At 43.9% G+C, this 24,382-nt stretch overlaps 1 protein-coding gene across 4 annotated transcripts in view; it reads left to right on the forward strand.

Moving 5' to 3' along the window:
* lmtk2 (lemur tyrosine kinase 2) overlaps nucleotides 1-24,382 on the forward strand; it is an 88,942-nt gene that overhangs the window by 17,591 nt on the left and 46,969 nt on the right. For 3 of the 4 annotated variants that reach the window (XM_084073057.1, XM_084073058.1, XM_084073060.1), the window contains exons 2-6: nucleotides 11,571-11,707; nucleotides 13,500-13,653; nucleotides 19,144-19,220; nucleotides 21,934-22,052; nucleotides 22,538-22,625. In XM_084073057.1, the coding sequence (XP_083929183.1) occupies nucleotides 11,571-11,707; nucleotides 13,500-13,653; nucleotides 19,144-19,220; nucleotides 21,934-22,052; nucleotides 22,538-22,625 (575 nt within the window). The remainder of the gene's footprint in view (nucleotides 1-11,570; nucleotides 11,708-13,499; nucleotides 13,654-19,143; nucleotides 19,221-21,933; nucleotides 22,053-22,537; nucleotides 22,626-24,382) is intronic. The other variant, XM_084073059.1, reaches the window with a different exon arrangement.

Below are 24,382 nucleotides of genomic sequence, written 5' to 3' on the forward strand. Positions count from 1 at the left end.
TTCTAGGGTTCAAGTGGTTAATGTAAAAAAACTAAATCCTATCACACAAAGATTTGGCGGACCCCCTATAGTAGCTCTGAGGACCCCCTAGGGGTCCCGGACCCCCTGTTGAAGACCCCTGGTGTACAACCATCGACGCACCGCCATCCATCCATCTATCCGTCTCTAGCATTGTGCAGGCCCAGGCAAAGGAAGGCGATTCAGAGAGTAGAACAGAAGTGGGTCAACCCCTCCTCTCTCTGTGTGTGTGTGTGAGAGAAGAACAACGCTCACTGAAATATGCAGGGGAACGGAAACAGGAGCTGGCAGCTCTCACTGCCTTATTGGTCCCTAAAAAAAAAAAAAAAAAAAAACGCCCAGTAATGACTTGGCGGGGGCCTGCCAAGTCATAATGTGAACCCGTGACTCAGATAAGGCCTTTAACACAGAGGCACTGATTCCATGCGGAGCTGCTAAGACCTGGCTCCTGCTGTTTTCTCCCTCCCTCTCTCTCCCTCCTCCCATGTTTCTCTATCCATCTGTCTGTCTCTCTGTCGCTCTCTCCGTTCCCAGCTGGAAAGGAGGGAGACAGACATACGTGCGCTGTCTGTCTGGAACCCTGTGTCACTCAGGTGAAGCACGGTCATGGTGGCTGTCACACGACGGACGAGAGTTGGTGGACAAAGTACTCAACCCCCCCCCCCCCCCCCCCCCCCGTACTAGAGTCAAAGTATAGATGCTCCTAGTCAAATATTAATAAGTAACACAAGTGAAAGTTGCCTCAGTCACTCGACTTAACCCAGTAAAACCGTGAAAGCATCCATCATTTTAGATTTTAGCGTTGCTTGTACATCTGCTGTAAACATTTTTTTTTAACACAAATCTTCTCTTCGATTTTTTTTATTTATTTTTTTTCGAAGTAAAAATAAAGTGCTTAGGAAGCGAGATACAGCCTTTTTCAGTTATAAGTTAAACAAGAAGTGGATGGTGCTGCAAATCTTCAGATAATGATATCTTGTTTTTTTTTTTCAAAAACACGTGAAACACGTTAATGACACTCAATGAGTTAATATCAATACAACGCTGTGTTGAAATGTCGACAATTACCCCCACAAAATCAAAACAAAAATGGTGGAAATAGCTACTATCTACATTCATAATGTACTGTTGTAAGTCACCACTGATGACAGCATATCTAGCTGCCGGGGCGTTGACCTTTGACCGCCTTCAGGCTGGTTTAGATATGATCTAAATGACTTTAATTGCTTCTATCATCAGCATTCTTTTTTTTCTTCTTTTTTTTTATATACTAGGTGTGTTTGTGTTCCATCGGTTAGACTGTAACCCCAGATGGAGGAAATAGTTTGAGAAAATCAGCCACAAAGTTACATATTAACCCACTGTATACTAATCAGAATGAAGGCTTTATTGTCACATAGCAGCCAGGTTTTTACGGCGTTAAGGAAGTGGGTTAAATTATAATTTGGTGTTCAAGCTCCATAGTTTTCGGGAAAGGGAGGAAGGATAGATTAGAGATAGAGGGAGAACAAGAAGAAAAGCACAGGATAGAAACTGGTAAAATAATTAAAAATATAGACGGTATACATATTCTGTATGTATACAGCTTATAGCGTTAGTAGCAGGTATGTACATGAGGTGGTAAGCCCAAGCTTTACCATGCGTCACATTGCCATGGGTTGTGAGCTTGTATAGCTATAGGCCAGGGGTCTTCAACGTTTTTCAGGCCAAGGACCCCTTAGATGAGAGAGAGATGAAGCAGGGACCCCCACTTTATTTCTTCTTCATAGATTTATAGACTTGTTTGACATACATTATCTTTTCTATTAATTTGTTGGATTCTGCTATTTTCCTTACTATTTTTTCGTTACTCTGAGGACCCCCTGGGGGTCCCAGACCCCATGTTGAAGACCCCTGCTATAGGCTATTTTCACCAAATGTTCGGCTTCGCCTAATGTTTGCTGAACGTCCATCTATTTCCCCCTCAAATGTTTTGTCTGTTCTTGCCAGGTGTTTGTGACTTATTATGACATGATGCAGCCCAGAGCCCAGAACGGGGACGCTTAGGGTGACATCATGTGATTAAAATATGACTGCGGGGGCTATTTGTGGTTTATGATTACCTAAGCATACCGTGTGTTCTGTGTGTGTGTGTGTGGGGGCGGCTTGTAGAACACTGGCCTGTCATGTCATATAAAAGTCCTCGTCATCCTCGCTTGTGTGTGCGTTCTGTTTTCCACGTCAGCATTTAGTACTTAGAACCCAGCGTTGCCAGATCTGCTTATTATAATTTCCCCGTGAGATTGCATTTGAAAACAGCCGATCTACAAGCTCACAACGCGTCGCATCGCGACGCGTTGTGAGCTTGTAAGATCTGCTGTTTTCAAATAGCTGATGTATGTGTTGAAGTGCTCATTTAGCCCATAGTCGCTTCTTTTGGGCTGGTTTTCATAGACCCGGTTGCTTGTTTCTCTCACAGAATCTGGCAACGCTGCGTTTTGCCAGCAGAATGACCCTACTCCTCCTCCTCACGCTTTATTTTACGTCCAGTCAGTGGCTGTGATTGATGGATGGATACTCGGTAGTACCCTGCCTCCTGTTAGGTCAGCAAGCATCATCCCTGGATTCTTCCACCTTCGCCTGTGTGTGTGTGTTTGTGTGTGTGTGTGTTCTCAAATTCTGGCCAAAACTCGAACATCGAGTTTTCAAGATGTTTTGGCCAGTATCTCTGGAACGGAAGGTCCAATCCTCTCAGTTCAAGGCTTGTTGGATGCATGACTTTGAGGACATTATTAAGCAAACAATGACAATCTTTCTGGGTTTTGGGGGTTTTCAGGCCTAAAATTATGGTAATTGTTCGGGCCGGGCCCAGTTAGGGCCGGGACTTGATTTTCTGGCCCGTTGAGAACTCTACGTGTGTGTGTGTGTGTGTGTGTGTGTGTGTGTGTGTGTGTGTGTGTGTGGGGGGGGGGTGTTTGTGTGTGTGTGTGTGTGTGTGTGTGTGTGTGAGAGAGATACATCTTGGTCACTTTTTTTTTGTTTGGTAGACTTCAGACGGATGCTGTCTATACTCTATATGGTTCATTCATTGTTTACCTGGTTATATCCTAGTTTCTTTGAGGCACTACAACACACTGCTCTCTCTCTGCACTCTTATTTATGTCATCATTTACCTTGTTTATTGACTAGACGTCACGCTCACTCTGCTTATTCCAATCTCACGCCTTGTAAGTCACTCTGGAGGAGAGCGTCTGCTAAATGACTCACACTTCACACACACCCACAATCCCAGTGGTGAAAGCAGCTACGTACATTTACTTAAGTACAATGTTAAGGTACTTTTACTTTACCGGAGTATTTGTTTATACTTTTACTTCTACTCCACTACATCTCAAAGGCAAATATTGTGCTTTTACTCCTCTACAATTATTTGAAAGTCCTAGTTACTTTGCAGATATAAATTGTCAAACTTATATTATGAAACATACATTAACCACTTTAGCCCTATTTTATAGCTAGGCTATTCGAAAATAGCTGATCTACAAGCTCACAACGCGTCGCATCGCGACGGGTTGTGAGCTTGTAGATCTGCTATTTTCAAACATTTTAGTACTTTTACTTTTGGTACTTTAAGTATATTTTGATACCAATACTTTTGTACCTTTACTCAAGTAAATTCTGAATTCCGGACTCTCACTTGTAACAGAGTACTTCTACATTGGGGTATTGATACTTTTTCTTAAGTAAACCATTTTGAGTACTTTTTCCACCACTGCCCAATCCTAGCACCAGTATCTCCACCCTAGCATGCAGGTACAGAGATACTCTACCAATCCTAGCACCAGCATCTCCGCCCTAGCATGCAGGTACAGAGATATACTCTACCAATCCTAGCACCAGCATCTCCCCCTATAGCATGCAGGTACAGAGATACACATAAAGTGAGGAACCACTTTGGTTCGTTCGTTTTTTTCCCCCCGTCCTTCGTAAGTGGGTAAGTAAGTACACGTCTCTCCATTTAGAGCCACATCCGCGGGGCCAACACGCCCGACCTTGAATCTTTAATCCCCCCCTTCATCAATATTTCACCGCGGACGTCGGTTTGCTAACAGCTGTGTTTAGCTACAGAATCCAGAAGCAAAAAAAGTGTGGTAAAGCAAAGCGATGGAAAGGGGAACGCACGCTGGCACAGTCGGTATAGCGCTGTCGCCTCACAGCTAGAAGAAGGTCCTGGGTTCGATTCGCGCCGCCGGGGGCGTGTTCTCTTCTCCGTGTGTCATGACAGCGCCCATACCCTAGGTGGGGTTGGCGAAAGGGCCTTTCTGTGTGGAGTTTGCATGTTCTCCCCTTGTTCCCTAGGGCAGTGCTTCTCAAACTTTTTCATGCCAGGGACCCCCAAATTGACACTTATTAGCCCGCGGACCCCCATTTCAAAAGATATGCCAGGGACCCCCATAAGAGAAGATATTTTACAGGCTCTAGCAGTGATTCTCAACCATTTTTATTTCAAAGGACCCCCAGTTTGACATGCATTAGGCTACGGACTCTGAGAGTGTACAAATGGAACCAAATGGACCCGTTAGAGTCCATTTGGTTCCATTTGTACACTCTCAGAGTTACAGACCCATAAGGGTCCATTTGGTGCCTAATCTATCATTTAGCTGGGGACCCCCTGGAACCCCCTCAAGGACCCCTGGGGGTCCCCGGACCCCACTTTGAGAACCAATGCCCTAGGGTAGGTACTGAAAACATGACATGTGAAAACATGACACCCCCCCCCCCCAAAAAAAGAACAATTTCATGCATCTATTATGCAGACTAAACTCTGGGATCCTTGTATGAAAAACAGTCACGAAAAATCACGATTCATAAAATGAAATATATATTGTTTTTACCTCATAGATCAGTGGTTCTCGATCAGTGGTTCTCAACCAGTGGTCCGGGGACCACCAGTGGTCCTTGAGGGGGATTCCAGGTGGAGAGTTGGTCACCAAATGGACCCTTATTAGATCTTTAACTCTTGAGAGCGTAAAATGAAACCAAATGGACCCTCAAACCGGTCCATTTGGTTTCATTTTACGCTCTCAAGAGTTACATTATTGTTAAACGTCTGCATTACTTAATTTACAAGAAGTAACACAATTAGAGAATGTAGAAGAATTGTTATGTTGATCAACGTTGGCCTGTTATCTCTCCTATTGGTACCAACATCAATACAGCATGGAAATGTGGACAAAATCATATCCAACGATAACAAAAATATTCTAAGTCTTGGGTCTGAGTGTCTAAATCTCATCAAACGGTGGTTCCGTGGCTCAAATGCCCAATAAATAACGGGCCTTGATATGAAAAGGGTTGAAAACCCACTGCCATAGATAGATAGATACGTGCTAAAACATATTTTTTTAACCCATTAAGACCTGGAACTGTGTCATTTTTAGATTTGAGCTAAAAAGCATTATTTTACACTTTGGGCTATTCAAAAATAGCAGATCTACAAGCTCATAGCGCGGCACCGAGTGCCGCGCTACGAGCTTGTAGATCTGCTGTTTTTGAAAAATCGTGAAGATGTGTGCAAATCTTTGAAATATATATATTTTTAAAGGGAACATTTTTAACTCAAATCTTTGTTTCTGGGGGTCCCTGGAACAAAATATGTTGATGGGGGTCCGCGGCCAAATACATATAATTTTGGGGGCCCTTGACATGAAAAAGTTTGAGCACCACTGATATAGAAACATAGGTTTTCGAGAATACTGTTGAGATTTTGGAGACATGTAGAATCGGCTTCAGGTCTCAATGGGTTAATGTTTTCACAAATATAGGTCTATTTTCTCTACGAGTACGGGATTTGTTTTCCACTTGCCCATTGGTGTGCATCGGGGCATAACATGTTTGAAAACCACTGGAATGAGCCACGAGGCAAACAGGGTTTGCAGCAGCAGAGCAAACAGATAATGGATTTAGTCTCTGCCAGATGTATTGTCTCACAGTCACACATCCATGTTGACGGGCGCTCAGGCAGCACTTTCCTCCTGCTCACCATCTGTCTGTGTGTGTGTGTGTGTGTGTGTGTGTAGCCCTGCCTGTAGCCCTGCCAAGTCAGGAGGAAACGCCACTGTACAGCTAGTACTTCCACATCGCTTAGCCCATTAAGACCTGGAACGCATCTGTGTGTCATTTTTGTATTTCTTTGGCTATTCAAAAATAGCAGATCATATACGAGCTCGTAGCTGCTTGTATATCTCGCTATGAGCTTGTACTGTAGATTTGCTATTTTTTGAAAAATCTAGAAAATGTGTTCTAATCTTTGTTTTTTTTAAAAAAGAAAATATGTTGCGATATCAGTGGTGCTCCAACTTTTCCATGTCCAGGACCTCCCAAAATGATATGTATTTGGCCGTGGACCCCCATCTCAAAATATGTCGTAGGGAAATCTAAAAATGACACAGATGCGTTCCCGGTCTTAATGGGTTATATCAAAAATCACCTATAATGACGTGCCCAAAAATAGTGGCTCCAGGTTGAACGGGGTTAAAATATAAATACTCTTTAGGGTCTAGAGTTTGCCTCTGTATTGGGGAAATGAGTGTGAGTGCACAGACACAAAGTACTGATGTAGTGGAAAAACTAAAACAACATTTCTGTATAGTTTTTTTTGGACTTGTCTCACACCATTTGGGAAACCACTGGTTTATATTCTACACATAGGAGGAGGACTATTGAAAGCGTGACAGAGTGTGCTAGTGTCTCTTGGGACTTGCTGCCATCACACAGCAGGCTATGCAGCGCGTGTGTGTGTGTGTGTGTGTGTGTGTGTGTGTGTGTGTGTGTGTGTGTGTGTGTGTGTGTGTGTGTGTGTGTGTGTGTGTGTGTGTGTGTGTGTGTGTGTGTGTGTGTGTGTGTGTGTGTGTGTGTGTGTGTGTGTGTGTGTGCGTGCATGCACTTCTGACCAGCTTTAAAGGTGCTGCTTAAATGGTTTGTTTTTCCATCAGTGAGGGCCCTCACCTCAGTAGGGAAGCACAATATCCTGAAACTTTTCCAGAACCCGCGAAGTCCTGTGATTGTTGTTCTGTTTACGTTTTGCATTAGAACCAGAACCACATCATACTTTAATTTATTTTTATTTTTTTTACCTCTAACACACAACTCATGTTGTGAGTTTGTAGATTATTGTAGAGCTATTTTTTTTCCACTATTTTTGAAAACATATTGAAAGTATATGTTCCTATATTCTGGGTTATATGTTCTTTTTTTTCTTCTCTCTAAGCGCCTTAACGTCCATAAGTATATCTTGCACAGTATACATACATTGCTGCTATGCTCAGGCACCTTAGCTTGTTTCTTATCTCAGGTACTCTTGTAAATGTGTAGATAACTTGTTTGGCCTTTCTGCTGTTCTCTTTTCTGATCTCCTTCCCACTTACCCCCCTTCTTCTTCTCCCTCCCCCCCTCTTCTTTCTATGGAAATTAACGTTGCGATGGGAATGATGTAAAAAAAAAAACGAATTTCACCCACTTTTTTACCTTGTAAACCTGTGATGTAAACCTGATTCTGATTCTGGTACCCATAACTCAGGCTTAGTACCACCTCCTGAGCATAGTGAGCAGCAGGGACCCAAATTAAGGTTCTGACAACTTCTGAGAACCATCATTTTGTCGGGTGAACTACGTAACGCCTTTTTTAAGAAGCATCAATGGATGGAGGGATGGGGTTTGCCTCATTAAAACAACTTGATTCTACTCTGCTTGTGGTAGTAAGGCTATGCGAGGCGAAACGCTGGCTCTAGTTCCCAAAGCGAAGCCTGCTGTAGTCCTTTTGGAAGCGGGTTACACTGTGTGTGTGTGTGTGTGTGTGTGTGTGTGTGTGTGTGGCGCAGTTGTCAGGAGAGATGCTCTCTCTCTCTCTCTCCTGTGCTGCTGCCGCCCGGCTCGGGCCGCTGTGTCTGTGATGCGAGTCCAGCAGACAGCTGGAAGTAGGTCCCTGCTACGCATGTATTCAGCAGCACCTGCTCTGCCTGGGCTGGCTGTCTGTGTGTGTGTGTGTGTGTGTGTGTGTGTGTACTGTAGGCTGATTCAACAGAAGGAGAACCAGTAGGGGAGGATGCTTCTCCCAGGCTGACAGGCTGTACCTGATGTGTTATGATGTGGGTGAACGGATAAATGGTGGTGGGGGGTAAACACCCATGCTGGCTCTCTCTCTCTCTCTCTCTCCCTCATTGTCGTTTCTCTTGCTCTGTATGGCTCTCTCTCTCCCTCCCTCACACACAGTGGTGTAAAGTAACTAAGTACATTTGGAGTATTGGAGTATTTCCAATTGTCTATACTTTTACTTCTACTCCACTACATCTCAGAGGCAAATATTGTACTTTTATTCCACTACAATTATTTGAAAACTTTAGTTACTAGTTACTTTGCAGACATACGGTATTACATAATAAAACATACATTAACCACTTTAGCCCTATTTTATATATAGGCTATTTGAAAATAGCAGATCTACAAGCTCACAGCGCGTCGCATTATGATGTGGGTGAACGGATAAATGGTGGTGGGGGGTAAACACCCATGCTGTCTCTCTCTCTCTCTCTCCCTCATTGTCGTTTCTCTCTTGCTCTGTATTGCAAATGTTTCGGGGGGCGCTACCCACACGTTTAGCTGTGTCGCTCATTCCACGAATGCCCGATCCTTACAAGGTGTACCTCGTTGTAAAGGTGACTAATCAACGATAAACATGATATAAAACACAATACCATTCGGTCTTATTAAAGGGGAGAAATAATCGACCGAAGTCAAGTTTCCAAACTTTTTGTGGGCAGTTAATACTCAAAGATTTGCACACATTTTCACGATTTTTCAAAAAATAGCAGATCTACAAGCTCATAGCGCGGCACTCGGTGCCGCGCTATGAGCTTGTATATCTGCTATTTTTGAATAGCCAGTCTCTCAAAAAACATATATCAGTTATTTACGGCACCCGGGACCATAGAATATTAGAAAGCAGGGGCTTGAAGCCTCATCTTGTATGAGCGTTGGTTGATGTCAGAGAGAGTGGTGACACAGAGCGGCTGGTGGTTAGAATCCTGCTGTCGGCGCTCTCTGCACCGCTGGCCCACCGGAGCATCCGCTCAACCACAGGCAGGGACTGCAACCAAATACTGATGGTTATTATTATTCTCATGAATCAATTAACACGTTTTCATTTGAGAGTAATCTGTTATTCATGTAGATCGGAAAATGACGGCGGTCTGAACAAAGCCTGTAATAAATGCTCCCTTCAGTGTTTGGGGATTTTAAATCTCCGGTAGATGTGATAGTGATACAGGTACAGTACACCAGTCCACTGTATCACCGTCCAAACAATCCTTTTGTTAGCTGTAACCGGACACTACTGCTACTCCTGTTGACACGACTACCGCTACTCCTGTGTTGTCCCTCCTAGAAGATAAAGCATTGCCTGGCCCAGCAGCACCAGTGTTGATTTGGACAGCAAATCTTGACTTACCGTAACTTAATTTTAACTAGATATAGTTAGCCTGGGTGCCAGCCTGCTTCGCTGCGTTCGGTGGACTTTATTTCTCTCTCCGTCTGGAATGCCTCCTATCTCCAGGAGGCGGGACACAGCAGCCAAGGTTCCAAACCTACCGTGGCTTCTGATTGGTCTGTGGTGCGGGGCGGGACAAAAAAAACGGTGTGATCGTTTTGATTCGTCATTCGTTTGAACAACATCCAATCAGCAACGACGTTGCCTAACGTAACATATGTAGTTCCTGTGTACTTCCTGTGTAGTTCAGCAAGACGAGTCAATCGGGGCCATTCCAGACTGAGAAGCGCAGAGAGAAAAAAAAATCCGCCGAACGTAGCGAAGCAGGCCGGCACCCAGGCTAAGATATAGTCTTTTTGAATACAATTCCATTTAGTTTTAGTCATATTTTAGTTAGGGGTGTGCCGATACACTAATTTCACGAAACGATTCGATACGATAATGGGCTCACAACTTCGATACGATTTCGATACGATACGCACTTTTTTTTATTATGGAAATATATGGGGGAGAAAAAAAGCATAATTCTGTTTTTGCATTATTCAGACATGCAAACTTTTAGCTTTTCAGCTACAATAGCCGTTTTGAATCCAAATAGGGCAATAGTGTGACACCTGACCCCGAAAAAACAACAACATGTTGTCACCCTTTAAACCTCGGGGCTGTTTGCATGCCTGATTATGATGATTGTGAAAAAAAAAAAAAAAAACGATATTTTTTCCCCCAAAACGATACATATCGTCACGAAAACGTATCGCGATATATCGCGGGACGATATATCGGCACACCCCTAATTTTAGTCATCTGAAATGTTTTATTTTTTGTCTAGTTTCGTCGACTAAATATAAGATTATAGTCGACTAAATCTGCAGTTGATTTAGTCGAGTGAAATGAATTTTGGTGTGCCTTGATGGCGTAGTAATGGCTGATTTTACACTTGGTTCCATGCTGAAAATAGCAGATCTACAAGCTCACAACGCGTCGCAGCGCGACACGTTGTGAGCTTGTAGATCTGCTATTTTCAGAGCGCAACACTCGAGCGCAACCAAACATAAAATGACTTGTCTTTTAGTTCTACTGGATCTCTTCTCCACTAGTCCCTCACTAACATTTTAGTCAACTTTTTATTGACGAAATTGTCAATATATTAAGTCCTAGTTGTAGTCATCGTTGCTTAGTTTTTATTGTTTCGGCCTGGCGAGAGAGTATGTTTTACCCCCCGTCCGTCCGTCCGTGTGTCCGTCCGTGTGTCCGTCCGTCCTGTCCGTCCGTCAGCAGCTAATCTCTGGCACCGTTGGCCCGGCCGCTGCGAAACTGTGCACGCACACTCCCTGGATGCCAGAAGTCAGAACCACTGCCCCAAATTTTTCAGATTGGCCTGTTATAGCGCCACCAGGAGGCCGATATGTGCAAAACACATTTATTGATACTACTCCTACAGATTTGGTCCAAACAAAACACAAATCGGTACACAGTATCTCTATAGTCATGTGATCAACACAGATTTATCCGATTTCCCATATTCCATCCTGATTGCCTAAGATTGGCTTCCAAAGTGTGCAGGATTGCTCCGTTTTGAACAAAATGCCTCAAATCATGAACGCAGCTTGCGATTTCCGTGAAATTTCACACGCACATTCCCACTAGGCCGAGGAAGAAATGGCACCCTTTTCACATTGGCCTGTTATAGCGCCACCAGCAGGTCTAATTTTGCAAAACACATTTTTGGAACAAAATGCCTCAAATCATGAATGCAGTGTCTGAATGCAGTGAAAAGCCCTTGAACAAATGGCACCCTTTTCACATTGGCCTATTATAGCGCCACCAGGAGGCCACAATAACGTACCTGACCTGGCGGAGACCTGTGCTCCGAGGAGCACTTTTTCTAGTTTTGTTTTTATTTTGTTTTCGTCTGTGAAAAAAGGTAGTCGACGGACATTTTTCGTCATAGTTTTAGTCGCCAAAATCAGCACTGCCCAGCACTAGTGTATTACTGACCAATGCCGTCGTCGATCGCTTGTCATTTCAGGAGAGAGTGGAGGAGGAGGAGGAGGGGACGCGTACCTGTCCTGGTCTCTGGTGGTGTCCCTGACGTCACTGGTGGCCCTGGTGGTGCTGCTGGCAAACTGCGTCACCTGCTGCAAGGAGCGAGAGATCAACTTCAAGGTGAGAACACTGACGGGAGGGCATTTATTAGCACCCAACCTTCCCCACCCACCACCACCCAGTCAGCCAGCCCTGTGGCACCCCGCCCTGCCCGTGGCACCCCACGGGCATCTGTGTCACTTTAGATTTCTTTGGCTATTCAAAGATAGCAGATCTACAAGCTCATAGCGCGGCACCGAGTGCCGCGCTATGAGCTTGTAGATCTGCTATTTATGAAAAATCTTGACACAGGATGGTGATGCTTTTCAAAGGTGAGAGAGAGAGAGAGAGAGAGAGAGAGAGTGCTGACACGGAGACGGTTGTCACGTAGAGCTGGGTGACACGTCCACTTTCTCCAGAGGAATCCATGTGTTTTAATGAACAATACAATATGTGGAATTCAGTTTAGAGATGTATAGAAAGAAAAAAACGCATTTTAGGGACCCTAGCTTCCCTATTCTGGGGCAAACGTTCAGCGCAAATAGCAGATCTAGAAGATAAACAATGCAAGACTGGCTCAGATACAATTTCTCATTTTATCGAGAACGCTTACGTGTTTTGGCCTCAGCCTTCCTCAAAGCAGATTAAAAAGTCACTTTTTAATCTGCTTTGAGGATGAGCAAGCGTTCTCATTGAAATGAGAAATTGTATCTGAGCCAGTCTTGCATTGTTTATTTTGGAGTGCCGCCTATTCCACTGCGGTGGTATTTGATTTAAGTTGTATGTATAGCTGAGCAGCCACTGCCTAAACAAAAAAGGCATTCAGAGGAAGCGCACCTGTTCTTTTTTCTTCTTTCTTAGCAGATCTACAAGCTTGCGTAGTGAGCTTGTAGATCGTCTATTTTCGGTGAAGAGATTTTTGTGTAGAGGGGAGAAAAAAAAAAGGCCCCTGAGGGACTCCGATCAGGAAAGCGTATAGGGGTTTAAGTGGTTAAAGTGTAAGGGAAAATTTAATGTAATTTTAATGCTGTGATGAAAACCCTGGCGAGACAGCTGTGCTGTGACCGCTATTCAACATCTGCAGCATGGGCTAAAGCTCTCTGTCGCCACCACTGACTGATCTCACTCATTTGGATTCCGTGTCGTCACCGTCGGGTGGAAACCTGAATGTCCAACGCCGTCGAGGCCGTTTCAGACGAGGAGCGAGTGGCGCGGGCCTTCTCGCTTGGGCTGTCAACGATTACACATGCGCGAGAAAAAAGGACGCTTCACCGCCGCATTTCAATGTTGTAGCGCCCTGCTTCTAAATTCCACATTTTTTTGCCGTTTTTTTTTTCTTCTTCACGCCGTTTGGTGCCCCCCCCCAAGGTTGGTGCCCTGTGCTGCACTGATTTTATCCGCCAGATTGGGACGTTCACGGCATATTTTGAACCATCATGGCTGCTGCCTGTAACACAGCCAGCAGCGTGCTGCGTGCGACTGACTGTGTCTGTGTGTCAGGATTGGAGGCCACAATCACGTGCAGCATGCGTCCCCTCCCCCTCCGCCTAATGGCTGTGTATGGGGCCGACGCTTGCTTTAGCGTGATTGTGTGAGTGTGGCTTCAGGAAGTAAATTCCTGTCCCAGCGGTCCCAGCTGTTGGTACGCGACAGCGCTTCCCTTCGCCTGATGTGCCGCGCAGCGTGCATTTTGACGACGCATGCACACCAGTTATGTGCACCCCTGACTATGTAGTATGAATTCATTTCCCCCAAATAAACGTAAAAAGTAGAAATTTGGAGATCCGAGGTTTCTGCCCGACAGCATCGATATGCTTAGTTTATTGTCCATTACTGTGTCTTATAACTCCTCCCACTAACTCCTCCTCCTCAGGAGTTTGAGGACCACTTCGACGATGAGATCGACTTCACCCCCCCGGGAGAGGACACCCCGTCCATGCAGTCCCCGGCCGAGGTTTACACCCTGGCTGTACCCCCCGTAGCCCTGCCCGGACCCCCACACCTAGACCCACCCCCTCGCATTACTGGTAAGACCTGCACACACACACACACGCATACACGCACGCACGCACGCACGCACACACACACACACACACACACACACACACACACACGTGTACACACGTGTACACACACACACACACACACACACACACACACACACACACACACACACACACACACACACACACACACACACACACACACACACACACACACACACACACACACACGCGCATCAGAAGTGTATGTATATAGGGTTGCATCATTTTTCAAAATTACACAATATTACACTTATCTTTGCAGTTGAACCTCGCACACACACACACACACACACACACACACACACACACACACACACACACACACACACACACACACACACACACACACACACACACACACACACACACACACACACACACATGCACGAATGTTATGACTTTTCTATGTCTTAACCTATTAACACATCGGGTGCCAGAATTTTGTAATAACAGATTACGTTCGGTGCCAGAAATCTCACCGTCTGCAACGCTGTGCTGTTTAGAGCTGTGGACTCCACGGCGAGCACACGCACGTCAACGATGCATGCGTACACAGCAATGGATGGTCCTGGCTCCTGGCTAAAGCCTGGAACAACAACACGTCTCGTGCGAGTCACCGTTGCGGAGCGATCGCGCATCGAGAAAAAGTGCCCACTGTAAAAAAGTTAAGGAGATACAGAGGTTTTTAGCAAGGAGATAGAACGGAAGCGGATGGGAGCCAGATGTTTTGGCACGGTGATCCATCTGTCCCTTACTACTTAGAGAGTTCATGGGTGATTCCAGTGCTGCGCTAGCCCCCCCCCCCCCCCCCCCCCCCTTGTGGAAAAAAAACAAAAAAACAAAAAGACTGATAACACGGTTTGAACCGTGTTCGGCACCAAAGCGCTACTCTTTGAAAACTACTCTTTGCCAAACACGGTTCAAACCGTGTTTGGCACCCGATGTGTTAAGACCTGTGGCCGATTCTTACAAATGTCTTCTAAATCCTAACAGTTTTTTGAAAAAATACCAGTGGCGCTCAAACTTTGTCATGTCAAGGACCCCCCAAAATGATATGTATTTGGCCGTGGACCCCCATCTCAAAATATTTAGTTCCAGGGGACCCCCCAGAAGCAAAGATTTGAGTTACAAATGTTCACTTAAAAAAATTAACAAATTCAAAGATTTGCACCCATTTTCATGATTTTTCAAAAAATAACAGATCTACAAGCTCATAGCGCGGCACTCGGTGCCGCGCTATGAGCTTGTAGATCTGCTATTTTTGAATAGCCAAAGTACAGTATAAAATAATGGATAAAAAGTGGTTAAAATCTAAAATGGGTTATTGTACTGCTACTCCCCTGCATGTGAGTCACTGAACTACCCCTCTAATATTATGCAGGAAAAGGCTACTGTAAATGGCCGTGTTGTAATGGCACAAAGGCCCTCTCTGTCATGCTATAGGTCTAGAGACGTAATGTGGGTATTATATAACATAGTAGTGGTGGTTTACATCATGAATGCCTGGGAAGCTTGGTTCTTGACTCTGTCACCAAGTTTCATAAGACTATACTACTGACCAGGGCTGGGCAATTAACTGAAAATATATTGAAACCGATATTTAGGCAAGACTTAATCCCGAATAATCGAGAGCTTTTTTTTTTAATGCATTTTTTTCTATAGTTAACACATCAGGTGCCAAACACGGTCTGAACCGTGTTTGCGCAGAGTATCGCTTTGGGGCCGAACACGGTCTGAACCGTGTTTTCAGTCGCTTTTGTTTTTTTCGTTTTTTTTCCACACGGGAGGGGCTGGAGCAGCTCTGGAATCACCCACGGTGATTCTGAGAAGGAAGGGCCTTATAGACAGGGGTGCACATAACTTTTTAGGTATAGTACTCAGAAGAGCACCTGGAGATGTGACTTGGTGCGCAGCAAATAAATGGTCCCGTCCCGTTTTGTCAACGGGGGGGTGAACGCACCATCGAGGTACGTTCATCATCGGTGACGAGTGCCTCTTAACAGCCGCTGCTGGCTGCGTGCACGCAGCGAGGCAATGCGAGGCGATGCGAGACACGCACACAATGTCCCCTCCCCCTCCGCCTAATGGCTGTGTATGGGGCCGACGCATGCTTTAGCGTGAGTGTGTGAGTGTGGCTTCAGGAAGTAAATTCTTATTCTCGATCTCCAGGCTTTTATTTTTTAGTTTTGCTAAAAAATAAAAGCTTGGAAATTCCTGTCCCAGCTGTTGGTACGCAAAAGCGCCTCACGTCGTCTGATGTGGTGCGCATTTTTTATTTTGGGTGCGCATGCGCACCTGTTATGTGCACCCCTGCTTATAGATCACCGTGCCAAAAAACATGGCTCCCCATCCGCTTCCGTTCTATCTCCTTCTCTAAAACCCCTATAACTCCGAAACGTTTTTACGCTGGAGAAAACGACTCATTTTGGATGCACGATCACTCCGCCAGTGTGACTCGCGTGAGAGATGTTATCGTTCCAGGCGTTAGCCAGGACCATCGTCCAAAATGCACTCATGTTTTGTTTCACATGGATTGCTCGTCTTGGAGGCTACATTTTAAACAGCGCCGCGCGGCTCAACGGTGAGATTTCTGGCACCGAACGTAATCTTTTATTATAAAATTCTGGCACCCATTGTGTTAATTAGTTTGAGTTAGTTTTAGGGGATAGTCGGGGGCGACTGGGCGAGATTCGAAGAGCTCATAAATATAGTGAAAATAGACAATCTATAAGCTCAAGATTGGCTATTTTTGCTATTTTTGAAGAAAACATTGAATAGAAGACAAACCAAGAACATGTTTCTCTATGATTTTAGTTAGTTTAAACACTGTTTCAGTTAATTATATTTTTTTGTAAAGCCTTGTTTTGTTTTTGTTTTCTTTTGATGAACTAAAATGTTTGTCTAGTTTCTGTTATTTTGTTAGTTTTAGTCAAAGGTAGGGTAAGTGATATTTTTTCTTCTTTTTATTTATTTTGGTTAAAAAGGTTAAAGTACTATATTCTATATTGCAACAGTACGTTTGTTCGGTCACAGGGGTCTCTCCAGCTCTTTAGTAAACATAATATAGTACATTTTCAGGTAGGTGATTAAAATTTAAGCCAATCAGGAGAGAGCACTGAAAATGCATTTTCTGTTTAACACATTGACTGCCATCGGCTAATCTCAGAACGTCCATCGTAGTGCCAAGCTATTTCTTACCTTTTTTGTTTTTTTGATTCCGTCATAGGCCCCGCTAAATCCGTTTAAAATCCGCGTTCATTTGGTTCGACACAAACACGGGACCCGACCGAACAAAACGCTGAAAACCGTGCCGCGATCCCACACTGCATTCTGGAGAACGAGAGGAAAACGCTAAAATGGTGGATGTGGTGAGAAAAACAACAAGCCAGAGATAATGGCGTCCAAAGTTGAAACGGAGGCGGGAGAAAAACCGGAAACAGTATTATTTCGTTTCCGGTCCGCCCCCTTCGAAACCGGAAGTGCAAAAAAAATCCGGAATCTGCACCTGCACGATTTAACATGGGAAAACACCCGCCCCGTAGGACTACGGGAACGGCAGTTAACGGTTGGATTTAACGGCCCGTAAGACTACGGGCCTGGCAGTGGATGTGTTAATAAAGATGGAGAGACATGGGAGACTCCTTTTACTGAACAAACATTTTATAGCAATGAGTACTATCAGAATATAGAGCTATTTAACACTTGTTTTAACAAAAGTAAATCACTTACCCTACCTTTAACTATAATAACCCTGCTTAGGACAGAAAAGTTGTTAGTTGTATGGGGTCCCGTGTGCTACAACACACACAGGACCTGAGCAAAAGTTGCAAAGTGTTTACCGCCTGTGTCACGAAAAAAATCCCAGAACGCCACTGTGTGCACAATTCTGTTCAATAACTTGAGTAAATTTTGCCCAGGTGACAGCAGCCAGATAACTCGGGAACAGGCAGACAAAATATATTCAAACCTTGCAGGCTAATCTCTCCTGACATGCAAATGGCCAATAATTACAAATTGATTCCATGCAGCTTAGCTTATCGAGTGGTTTTGTCTGGTTTTTGTTGGCCGGCCGGCCACTGCGTTCAATACGTGTCCGACAGACACGCACTGATGTGGCGTCTAACGTTTGTCTTTGTCCTCCTGAGAACAACCCACGTTTTTGTGTTGCAGTGTTGATTTTGTCGACTAAAACTGTGATATAAAATGTTCGTCGACTACCTTTTTTCACTGACGAAAACTAAATAAAGACTAAATAAAAACTAAGCTACGATGACTAAAACTAAGACTAAATATACTGACAATTTCGTCAACAAATAAAAACTAGACTAAAATGTTAGTGAGGGACTAGTGGAGAAGAGATCCAGTAGAACTAAATGACAAGTCATTTTATGTTTGGTTTGCGCGTGGGTGTTGCTCTCTGAAAATAGCAGATCTACAAGCTCACAATGCATTGTGAGCTTGTAGATCTACTATTTTCAGAGCGCAACCAAGTGTAAAATCAGCCATTATGACGCCATCAAGGCACCGCCAAAATACATTTTAGTCGACTATAATCTTATGATATTTATTGATCATAAGATTTTTATACTAAAACTAGACAAAAACTAAAACATTTCAGATGACTAAAATATGACTAAAACTAAATGGGATTTTATTCAAAAGACGTTGACTAAAACAAACTCCAAATTTTCCGTCATAATCAACACTGTTGTGTTTTTTCTCTATTGAACCCATTCAATCCGTGAATGCATATGTGTCATTTTTAGATTTCTTTGGCTATTTTTTGAAAAAATGTGGAAAATTTGTGCAAATCTTTGGATATATATATATACGTTTTAAAGCGAACATTTCTAACTCCGATCTGTGCTTCTGGGGTCCGAGATGGGGGTCAAATACATATCATTTTGGGGGTCTTGACTTGGAGAAGTTGGAGCACCACTGATATAGAAACATACTGTTAGTCCAGAATATAATGTTGTGGTTCTTTGTATAACGGTGTGTGTTGTGTTGTGTTGTGTTGTGTTGTGGTGGTTTGTATAACGCGGTGTTATGGTTGTTCATTATATAACGGTGTGTGTGTGTGTGATGTGTTGTGGTGGTTTGTATAACGGTGTTGTGGTTGTTCTTTATATAACGGTGTGTGTGTGTGTGATGTGTTGTGGTGGTTCTTTATGTAACGGTGTGTGTGTGTGTGTGATGTGTTGTGGTGGTTTGTATAACGGTGTTGTGGTTGTTCTTTATATAACGGTGTGTGTGTGTGATGTGTTGTGGTGGTTCTTTATGTAACGGTGTGTGTGTGTGTGTGATGTGTTGTGGTGGTTTGTATAACGGTGTTGTGGTTGTTCTTTATATAACGGTGTGTGTGTGTGATGTGTTGTGGTGGTTCTTTATATAACGGTGTGTGTGTGTGATGTGTTGTGGTGGTTCTTTATGTAACGGTGTGTGTTGTGGTTGTGGTTTTTCTTCACACAGAGGGATCCACAGGCTCCCAGGTGGCCCGGCACAGTCTCAGTTACATCCAGGAAATTGGCAACGGCTGGTTCGGCAAGGTAGGATTTACTCTGTGCACGCACGCACTCACTCACACACACACATATTGGGATTGTTCATTACTGTATAGTGCACTGTATTCTACAGCTGAGCCTGTCCAGTATTTTCATTTATTATTTCATTTGTTTTGTTTTTTGGGGGGGGGTTCATTTAAAAAATAATGTTTATGTCCAATTAACCCATTAAGACCTGGAACTGTGTCATTTTTAGATTTGAACTGAAAAGCATTATTTCACACTTTAGGCTATTCAAAAATAGCAGATATACAAGCTCATAGCGCGGCACCGAGTGCCGCGCTATGAGCTTGTAGATCTGCTATTTTTGAAAAATTGTGAAAATGTGTGCAAATCTTTGAATATATATTCTTTTAAAGTGAACATTTTTAACTCAAATCTTTGCTTCTGGGGGTCCCTGGAACACAATATTTTGATGGGGGTCCGTGGCCAAATGCATATCATTTTGGGGGTCCTTGACATGAAAAAGATTGAGCACCACTGATATAGAAACATAGGTTTTTCAGAATACTGTTGAGATTTAGGAGACATGTAGAATCGGCTTCAGGTCTCAATGGGTTGAAGGAATCATTTTAGTTTTTATTATTTATGACTGGCTGTCACGCTTAATTAATAAAGACACTTCTAAGAGTGATTTAAGAGATGTTGTCTTTGTGCTGGAGTGAGTTCATCCCCACACGGGCCATCAGCCAGACCCAGACACATTACACACACTTGTGTAATGGCATCTCTAAATTTAGCCCTGAGGATTAAGACAAAAACACCATGACACCAAACTGTTGGGCTCCGATTATGTTGTTCAGTGGAAATGCACTAGAGAGAAAGTGACATTACCGTACTGTAACATTACATTACAGAGAATAACAAGACAGATGAACATGACGACTGGTGTGATATCGTCTATTGCAGGGGGGGGTCTTCAACCTTTCCAGGCCAAGGACCCCCTAGCTGAGAGAGAGATGAAGCAGGGACCCCCCCTCTACATATTGTATAAAATTGTGTTGCAGATTAAAACTTTTTCATAGATTTCATCAGTGTTGTGTGAACTAACGTTTTTTTAATTTATTTCACTTAAACCCTCAATACTTACTCGTCTTGATCGTTGGCTCTGTACTTGATCCGCTCTTTTTTCCTTTCTACACCAAACCTCTTTGCCGAAAATGGCCGATCTACAAGCTCACAACGCCTCGCAGCGCGAGGCGTTGTGAGCTTGTAGATCTGCTATTTTTTGGCAAATGTTACTCCTCAGAGCAGGGATTTTAGGGTTGAAGTGCTTAATGTAAAAGAAAAAAAAGAAAAAATCCTATCACACAAAGATTTGGCGGCCCCCCCTGTAGTATCTCTTAGGACCCCCTAGGGGGTCCCGGACCCCCCTGTTGAAGACCCCTGGTCTATTGTGTAAAAAAAAGTTTCACTTGTCTTTCTGTGAGGCCGTCTGGACAAAATACGTCCATATATACGCATGGACTGGACATGCCTCACGTCGTGACGTGAAGTCGCCGCATGTCGCCACTTTTAGGCTACGGTTTCTGTTAGTCAGTGTGTGAAAAGAGAGAGAGAGGATAGGGGAAAGGGAGGGAGAGAGGAGGAGGGAGAGATGAATAGGGAGAGAGGGAGCTCAGAGAGAGAAATACAGGCACACAGATGGAGAGAGTCAGAGAGCGCGAGTAGGCCTGTGACTGTCACAATTATTATATAATCAATTATTTTTTCATAATCGTTACCATGTTGAAAATGTTTTATCTTTCGCCAATCTCGGTTGTGAGCTTGAAGATCGGCAATTTTCCTTTGACTGTTGCCCCCCCCCCAGAATAGGGAGACGGCAGGCTTCATTCATGTGGTTAAGATAATAAAATCAAAAACCTCACAGCAGGCTTAGTTCCATAGTTTCACAGGCTCATTTTCCCCACAGCTGAGCTCTCTTTGCACATGGTCTAGTGTGTCTTGTCCCTCAGCCCAGAGTTATGTCCTCCATGCTGTGTGTGTGTGTGTGTGTGTGTGTGTGTGTGTGTGTGTGTGTGTGTGTGTGTGTGTGTGTGTGTGTGTGTGTGTGTGTGTGTGTGTGTGTGTTCTCTCCCTTCCTGCCAAGGAACCTACTACACACACACACACACACACACATCTGTGATGCACACAGGTGACACTGCTCACTGCTGCACGGAAGCTTTCTCTGAGTTTTAACCCATTAAGGCCTGAAGCCGATTCTACAACATTTTGTCTTCTAAATCCCAACAGTATTCTGAAAACAAAACGTATGTTTCTGTATCAGTGGTGCTCAAACCTTTTTGTCAAGGACCCCCTAAATGACATTTGGCCGTCGACCCCCATCTCAAAATATGTTGTTCCAGGGACCCCCCCAGAAGCAAAGATTTGAGTTGAAAATGTTCGCTTTAAAATAATATAAATATATTAATTTGCACACATTTTCTAGATTTTTCAAAAATAGCAGATCTACAAGCTCGTAGCGTGGCAACGAGCTTGTAGATCTGCTATTTTTGAATAGCCAAACTGTTTTTTATTAGCGTTCGAGTTGGAAATATTCACCGATCGAACATGAACGAGTCTCTTTATACTGCTGCAGTTTTTGGGAGCACAGACCATGTTGTGTAGATCATGAGACCAAAAAGGAGTTGATCCCAGATTAAAAAGGTTAAATAAATCTCATGTGTTTCATTCATGTGGTTGTTCCTTGGTATAGGTCCTGCTCAGTGAGATCTACACGGATCCCGGAGCCTCCAGGGTTGTGGTGAAGGAGCTGAAGGCCAACGCTACGGCCAAAGAACAGAATGACTTCCTACAGCAGGGAGACCCGTACAGGTGAGCGGTGGTCTTCATTACTACAGGGTCATGAAATTCCTGGAAATATTTTGAGATCCAGGCCTGGAAAAGGTTTGGAATTAATACAATGTTTTTGTCTATTTTGTTAATAAAAAACATGTCCCAAAACATGTCTACACACGAGAAATACGTGTGGCCTAATGTAAATAGGACTTCACGCGACAAAAACAATAGATCTACATGCAACAACACGTTGCACCGAGATACGTTGTTAGCTTGTGTATCTGTTTTTTTTGTCATGTGACACCTTCGCTCGAATCTTGGTGCATTGATAGCACACTGGAGCATTGATTTGCACCGTGTGCTTTACTGTAGGCCTGAAAATAATGTGAAATACTTTGGTAAAGTTATGAAAAGGTTTTGAAAATTGATTGTAAAAAATGTGTGGGAACCCTGTTACTATTATTGTCACCCTGGATGAGAGCGTGTGCTAAATGTGTTAAATTATTAATTGTTCTTCACAGAGTGTTGCAGCATCCTAACATCCTGCAGTGTGTGGGACAGTGTGTGGAGGCCATCCCCTTCCTGTTGGTCTTCGAGTACTGTGAGATGGTGAGTTAGTTACCACATGGAACGCTGTGATGTTTATTAAGTCGCTTTTTCCTTTAACTGCATGTTACCGGTTCCACTCGACTCTACTCACTGTGCAGTGACACTGGTGTCCATTCTCACTTTGAATAGTGGGCTCTGAGTGGTCACCCACAACTCTGGGGTGAGCGAAATGAGTGACAGACCAAACTTGCATTTATTTTTATCGCTCTGGTAGATTCATCTGGTTTCCAGGCTACTATGTCCTGGCCTAAGGACTTTATTTTCATATTGTGCACATTCACCTGACTCCCTGCTATTTTAATCCATTAAGACCGGGAACACATCTGTGTCATTTTAAGATTTCTTTGGCTATTCAAAAATAGCAGATATACAAGCTCATTTTGGGGATTCCTTGACATGGGAAAGTTGGAGAACCACTGATATAGCAACATACTGTTAGGATTTAGCAAACATTTTTAGATTTTTTTTGTATTTGGCCGTGGATCCCTATCTCAAAATGTTTTGTCCGCCCCCCCCCCTCCAGAAGCAAAGATTTGAGTTACACATTTTCTTTTGCACAGATGTTCATGATTTAAAAAAAATAGCAGATATACAAGCTCATAGCAGCACTATGAGCTTGTAGATCTGCATATTTTTTTTTAAATCATGAACATTTGTGCAAATCTTTGAATATATATATTTTTAAGCGAACATTTGTAACTCAAATCTTTGCTTCTGGAGGATTCTACAAATGTCTTCTAAATCCTAACAGTTTTTTGAAAAAACTTAGTAGTTATAATATCAGTGCTTCTCAAGCCTTTTCATGTCAAGGGCCCCCAAAATGAGATGTATTTGGCCGTGGACTCTCATCTCAAAATATGTTGTTCCAGGGACCCCCCCTAAAAGCAAAGATTTGAGTTAAAAATGTCTGCTCTGAAATAAAAAAATATCTTCAAACATTTGCACACATTTTCATGATTTTTTGAAAATAGCAGATCTACAAGCTCATACATAGCGCGGCACTCGTGTATAGCCCAAAGTATAAAACAATGGTTAAAGTGGTGACACGGATACGTTCGAGGGTTTTTTAATGGGTTAAGTGGTCCGCTAAGCTAACAGGTTCATAGGGCAAGACCCTGTTTAAACGGTGTCCCGCTCGCAGGGACAACACCACCGCCCCCGTCCTGTCCTGTCCTCCCACCCCACACACACCCAAATTAGCCCACAGCGTCCGCCCGTCCGTCCCATCTGAACTCATTGAGACAGTCTCCCTATCGCCTCGCCCCACCAACCAACAGCCGAAGATCTATTCACTGTTTTTTCTAGATCTATTCTTGGGGTGTGTGGAGCCCCGCCTTCCTTCCTGATGGGAACGGGGAGCCCCCTTTCTCCTCTCTCCTCTCCCCTCTCGCCTTGCCTCCTAAAAGTCTTCATTTCACCATTGGTCGGACCATGGTGTCTCACCGGCCGAAAATAGCGAATCTTCAAGCTCACAACGCGTCGTGCCTGCAACGTGTTGTGAGCTTGTAGATCTGCGCTCGAACCAAGTATAAACCAGGCCCCCCCTCCGTGCACACACACACACACACACACACACACACACACACACACACACACACACACACACACACACACACACACACACACACACACACACACACACACACACACACACACACCCTCACATAGTAAGGTCTCATTCCGGGACTTCTCACATTCCCACCTCGCCCAGTAAAGCAACCATCTCCGTTTACCCCCGCCCCCCCCCCCACCACACC

Source organism: Gymnoscopelus microlampas (genome assembly GCF_963454915.1).
Source record: "Gymnoscopelus microlampas genome assembly, chromosome: 11".
NCBI classification, from domain to species: Eukaryota; Metazoa; Chordata; class Actinopteri; order Myctophiformes; family Myctophidae; genus Gymnoscopelus; species Gymnoscopelus microlampas.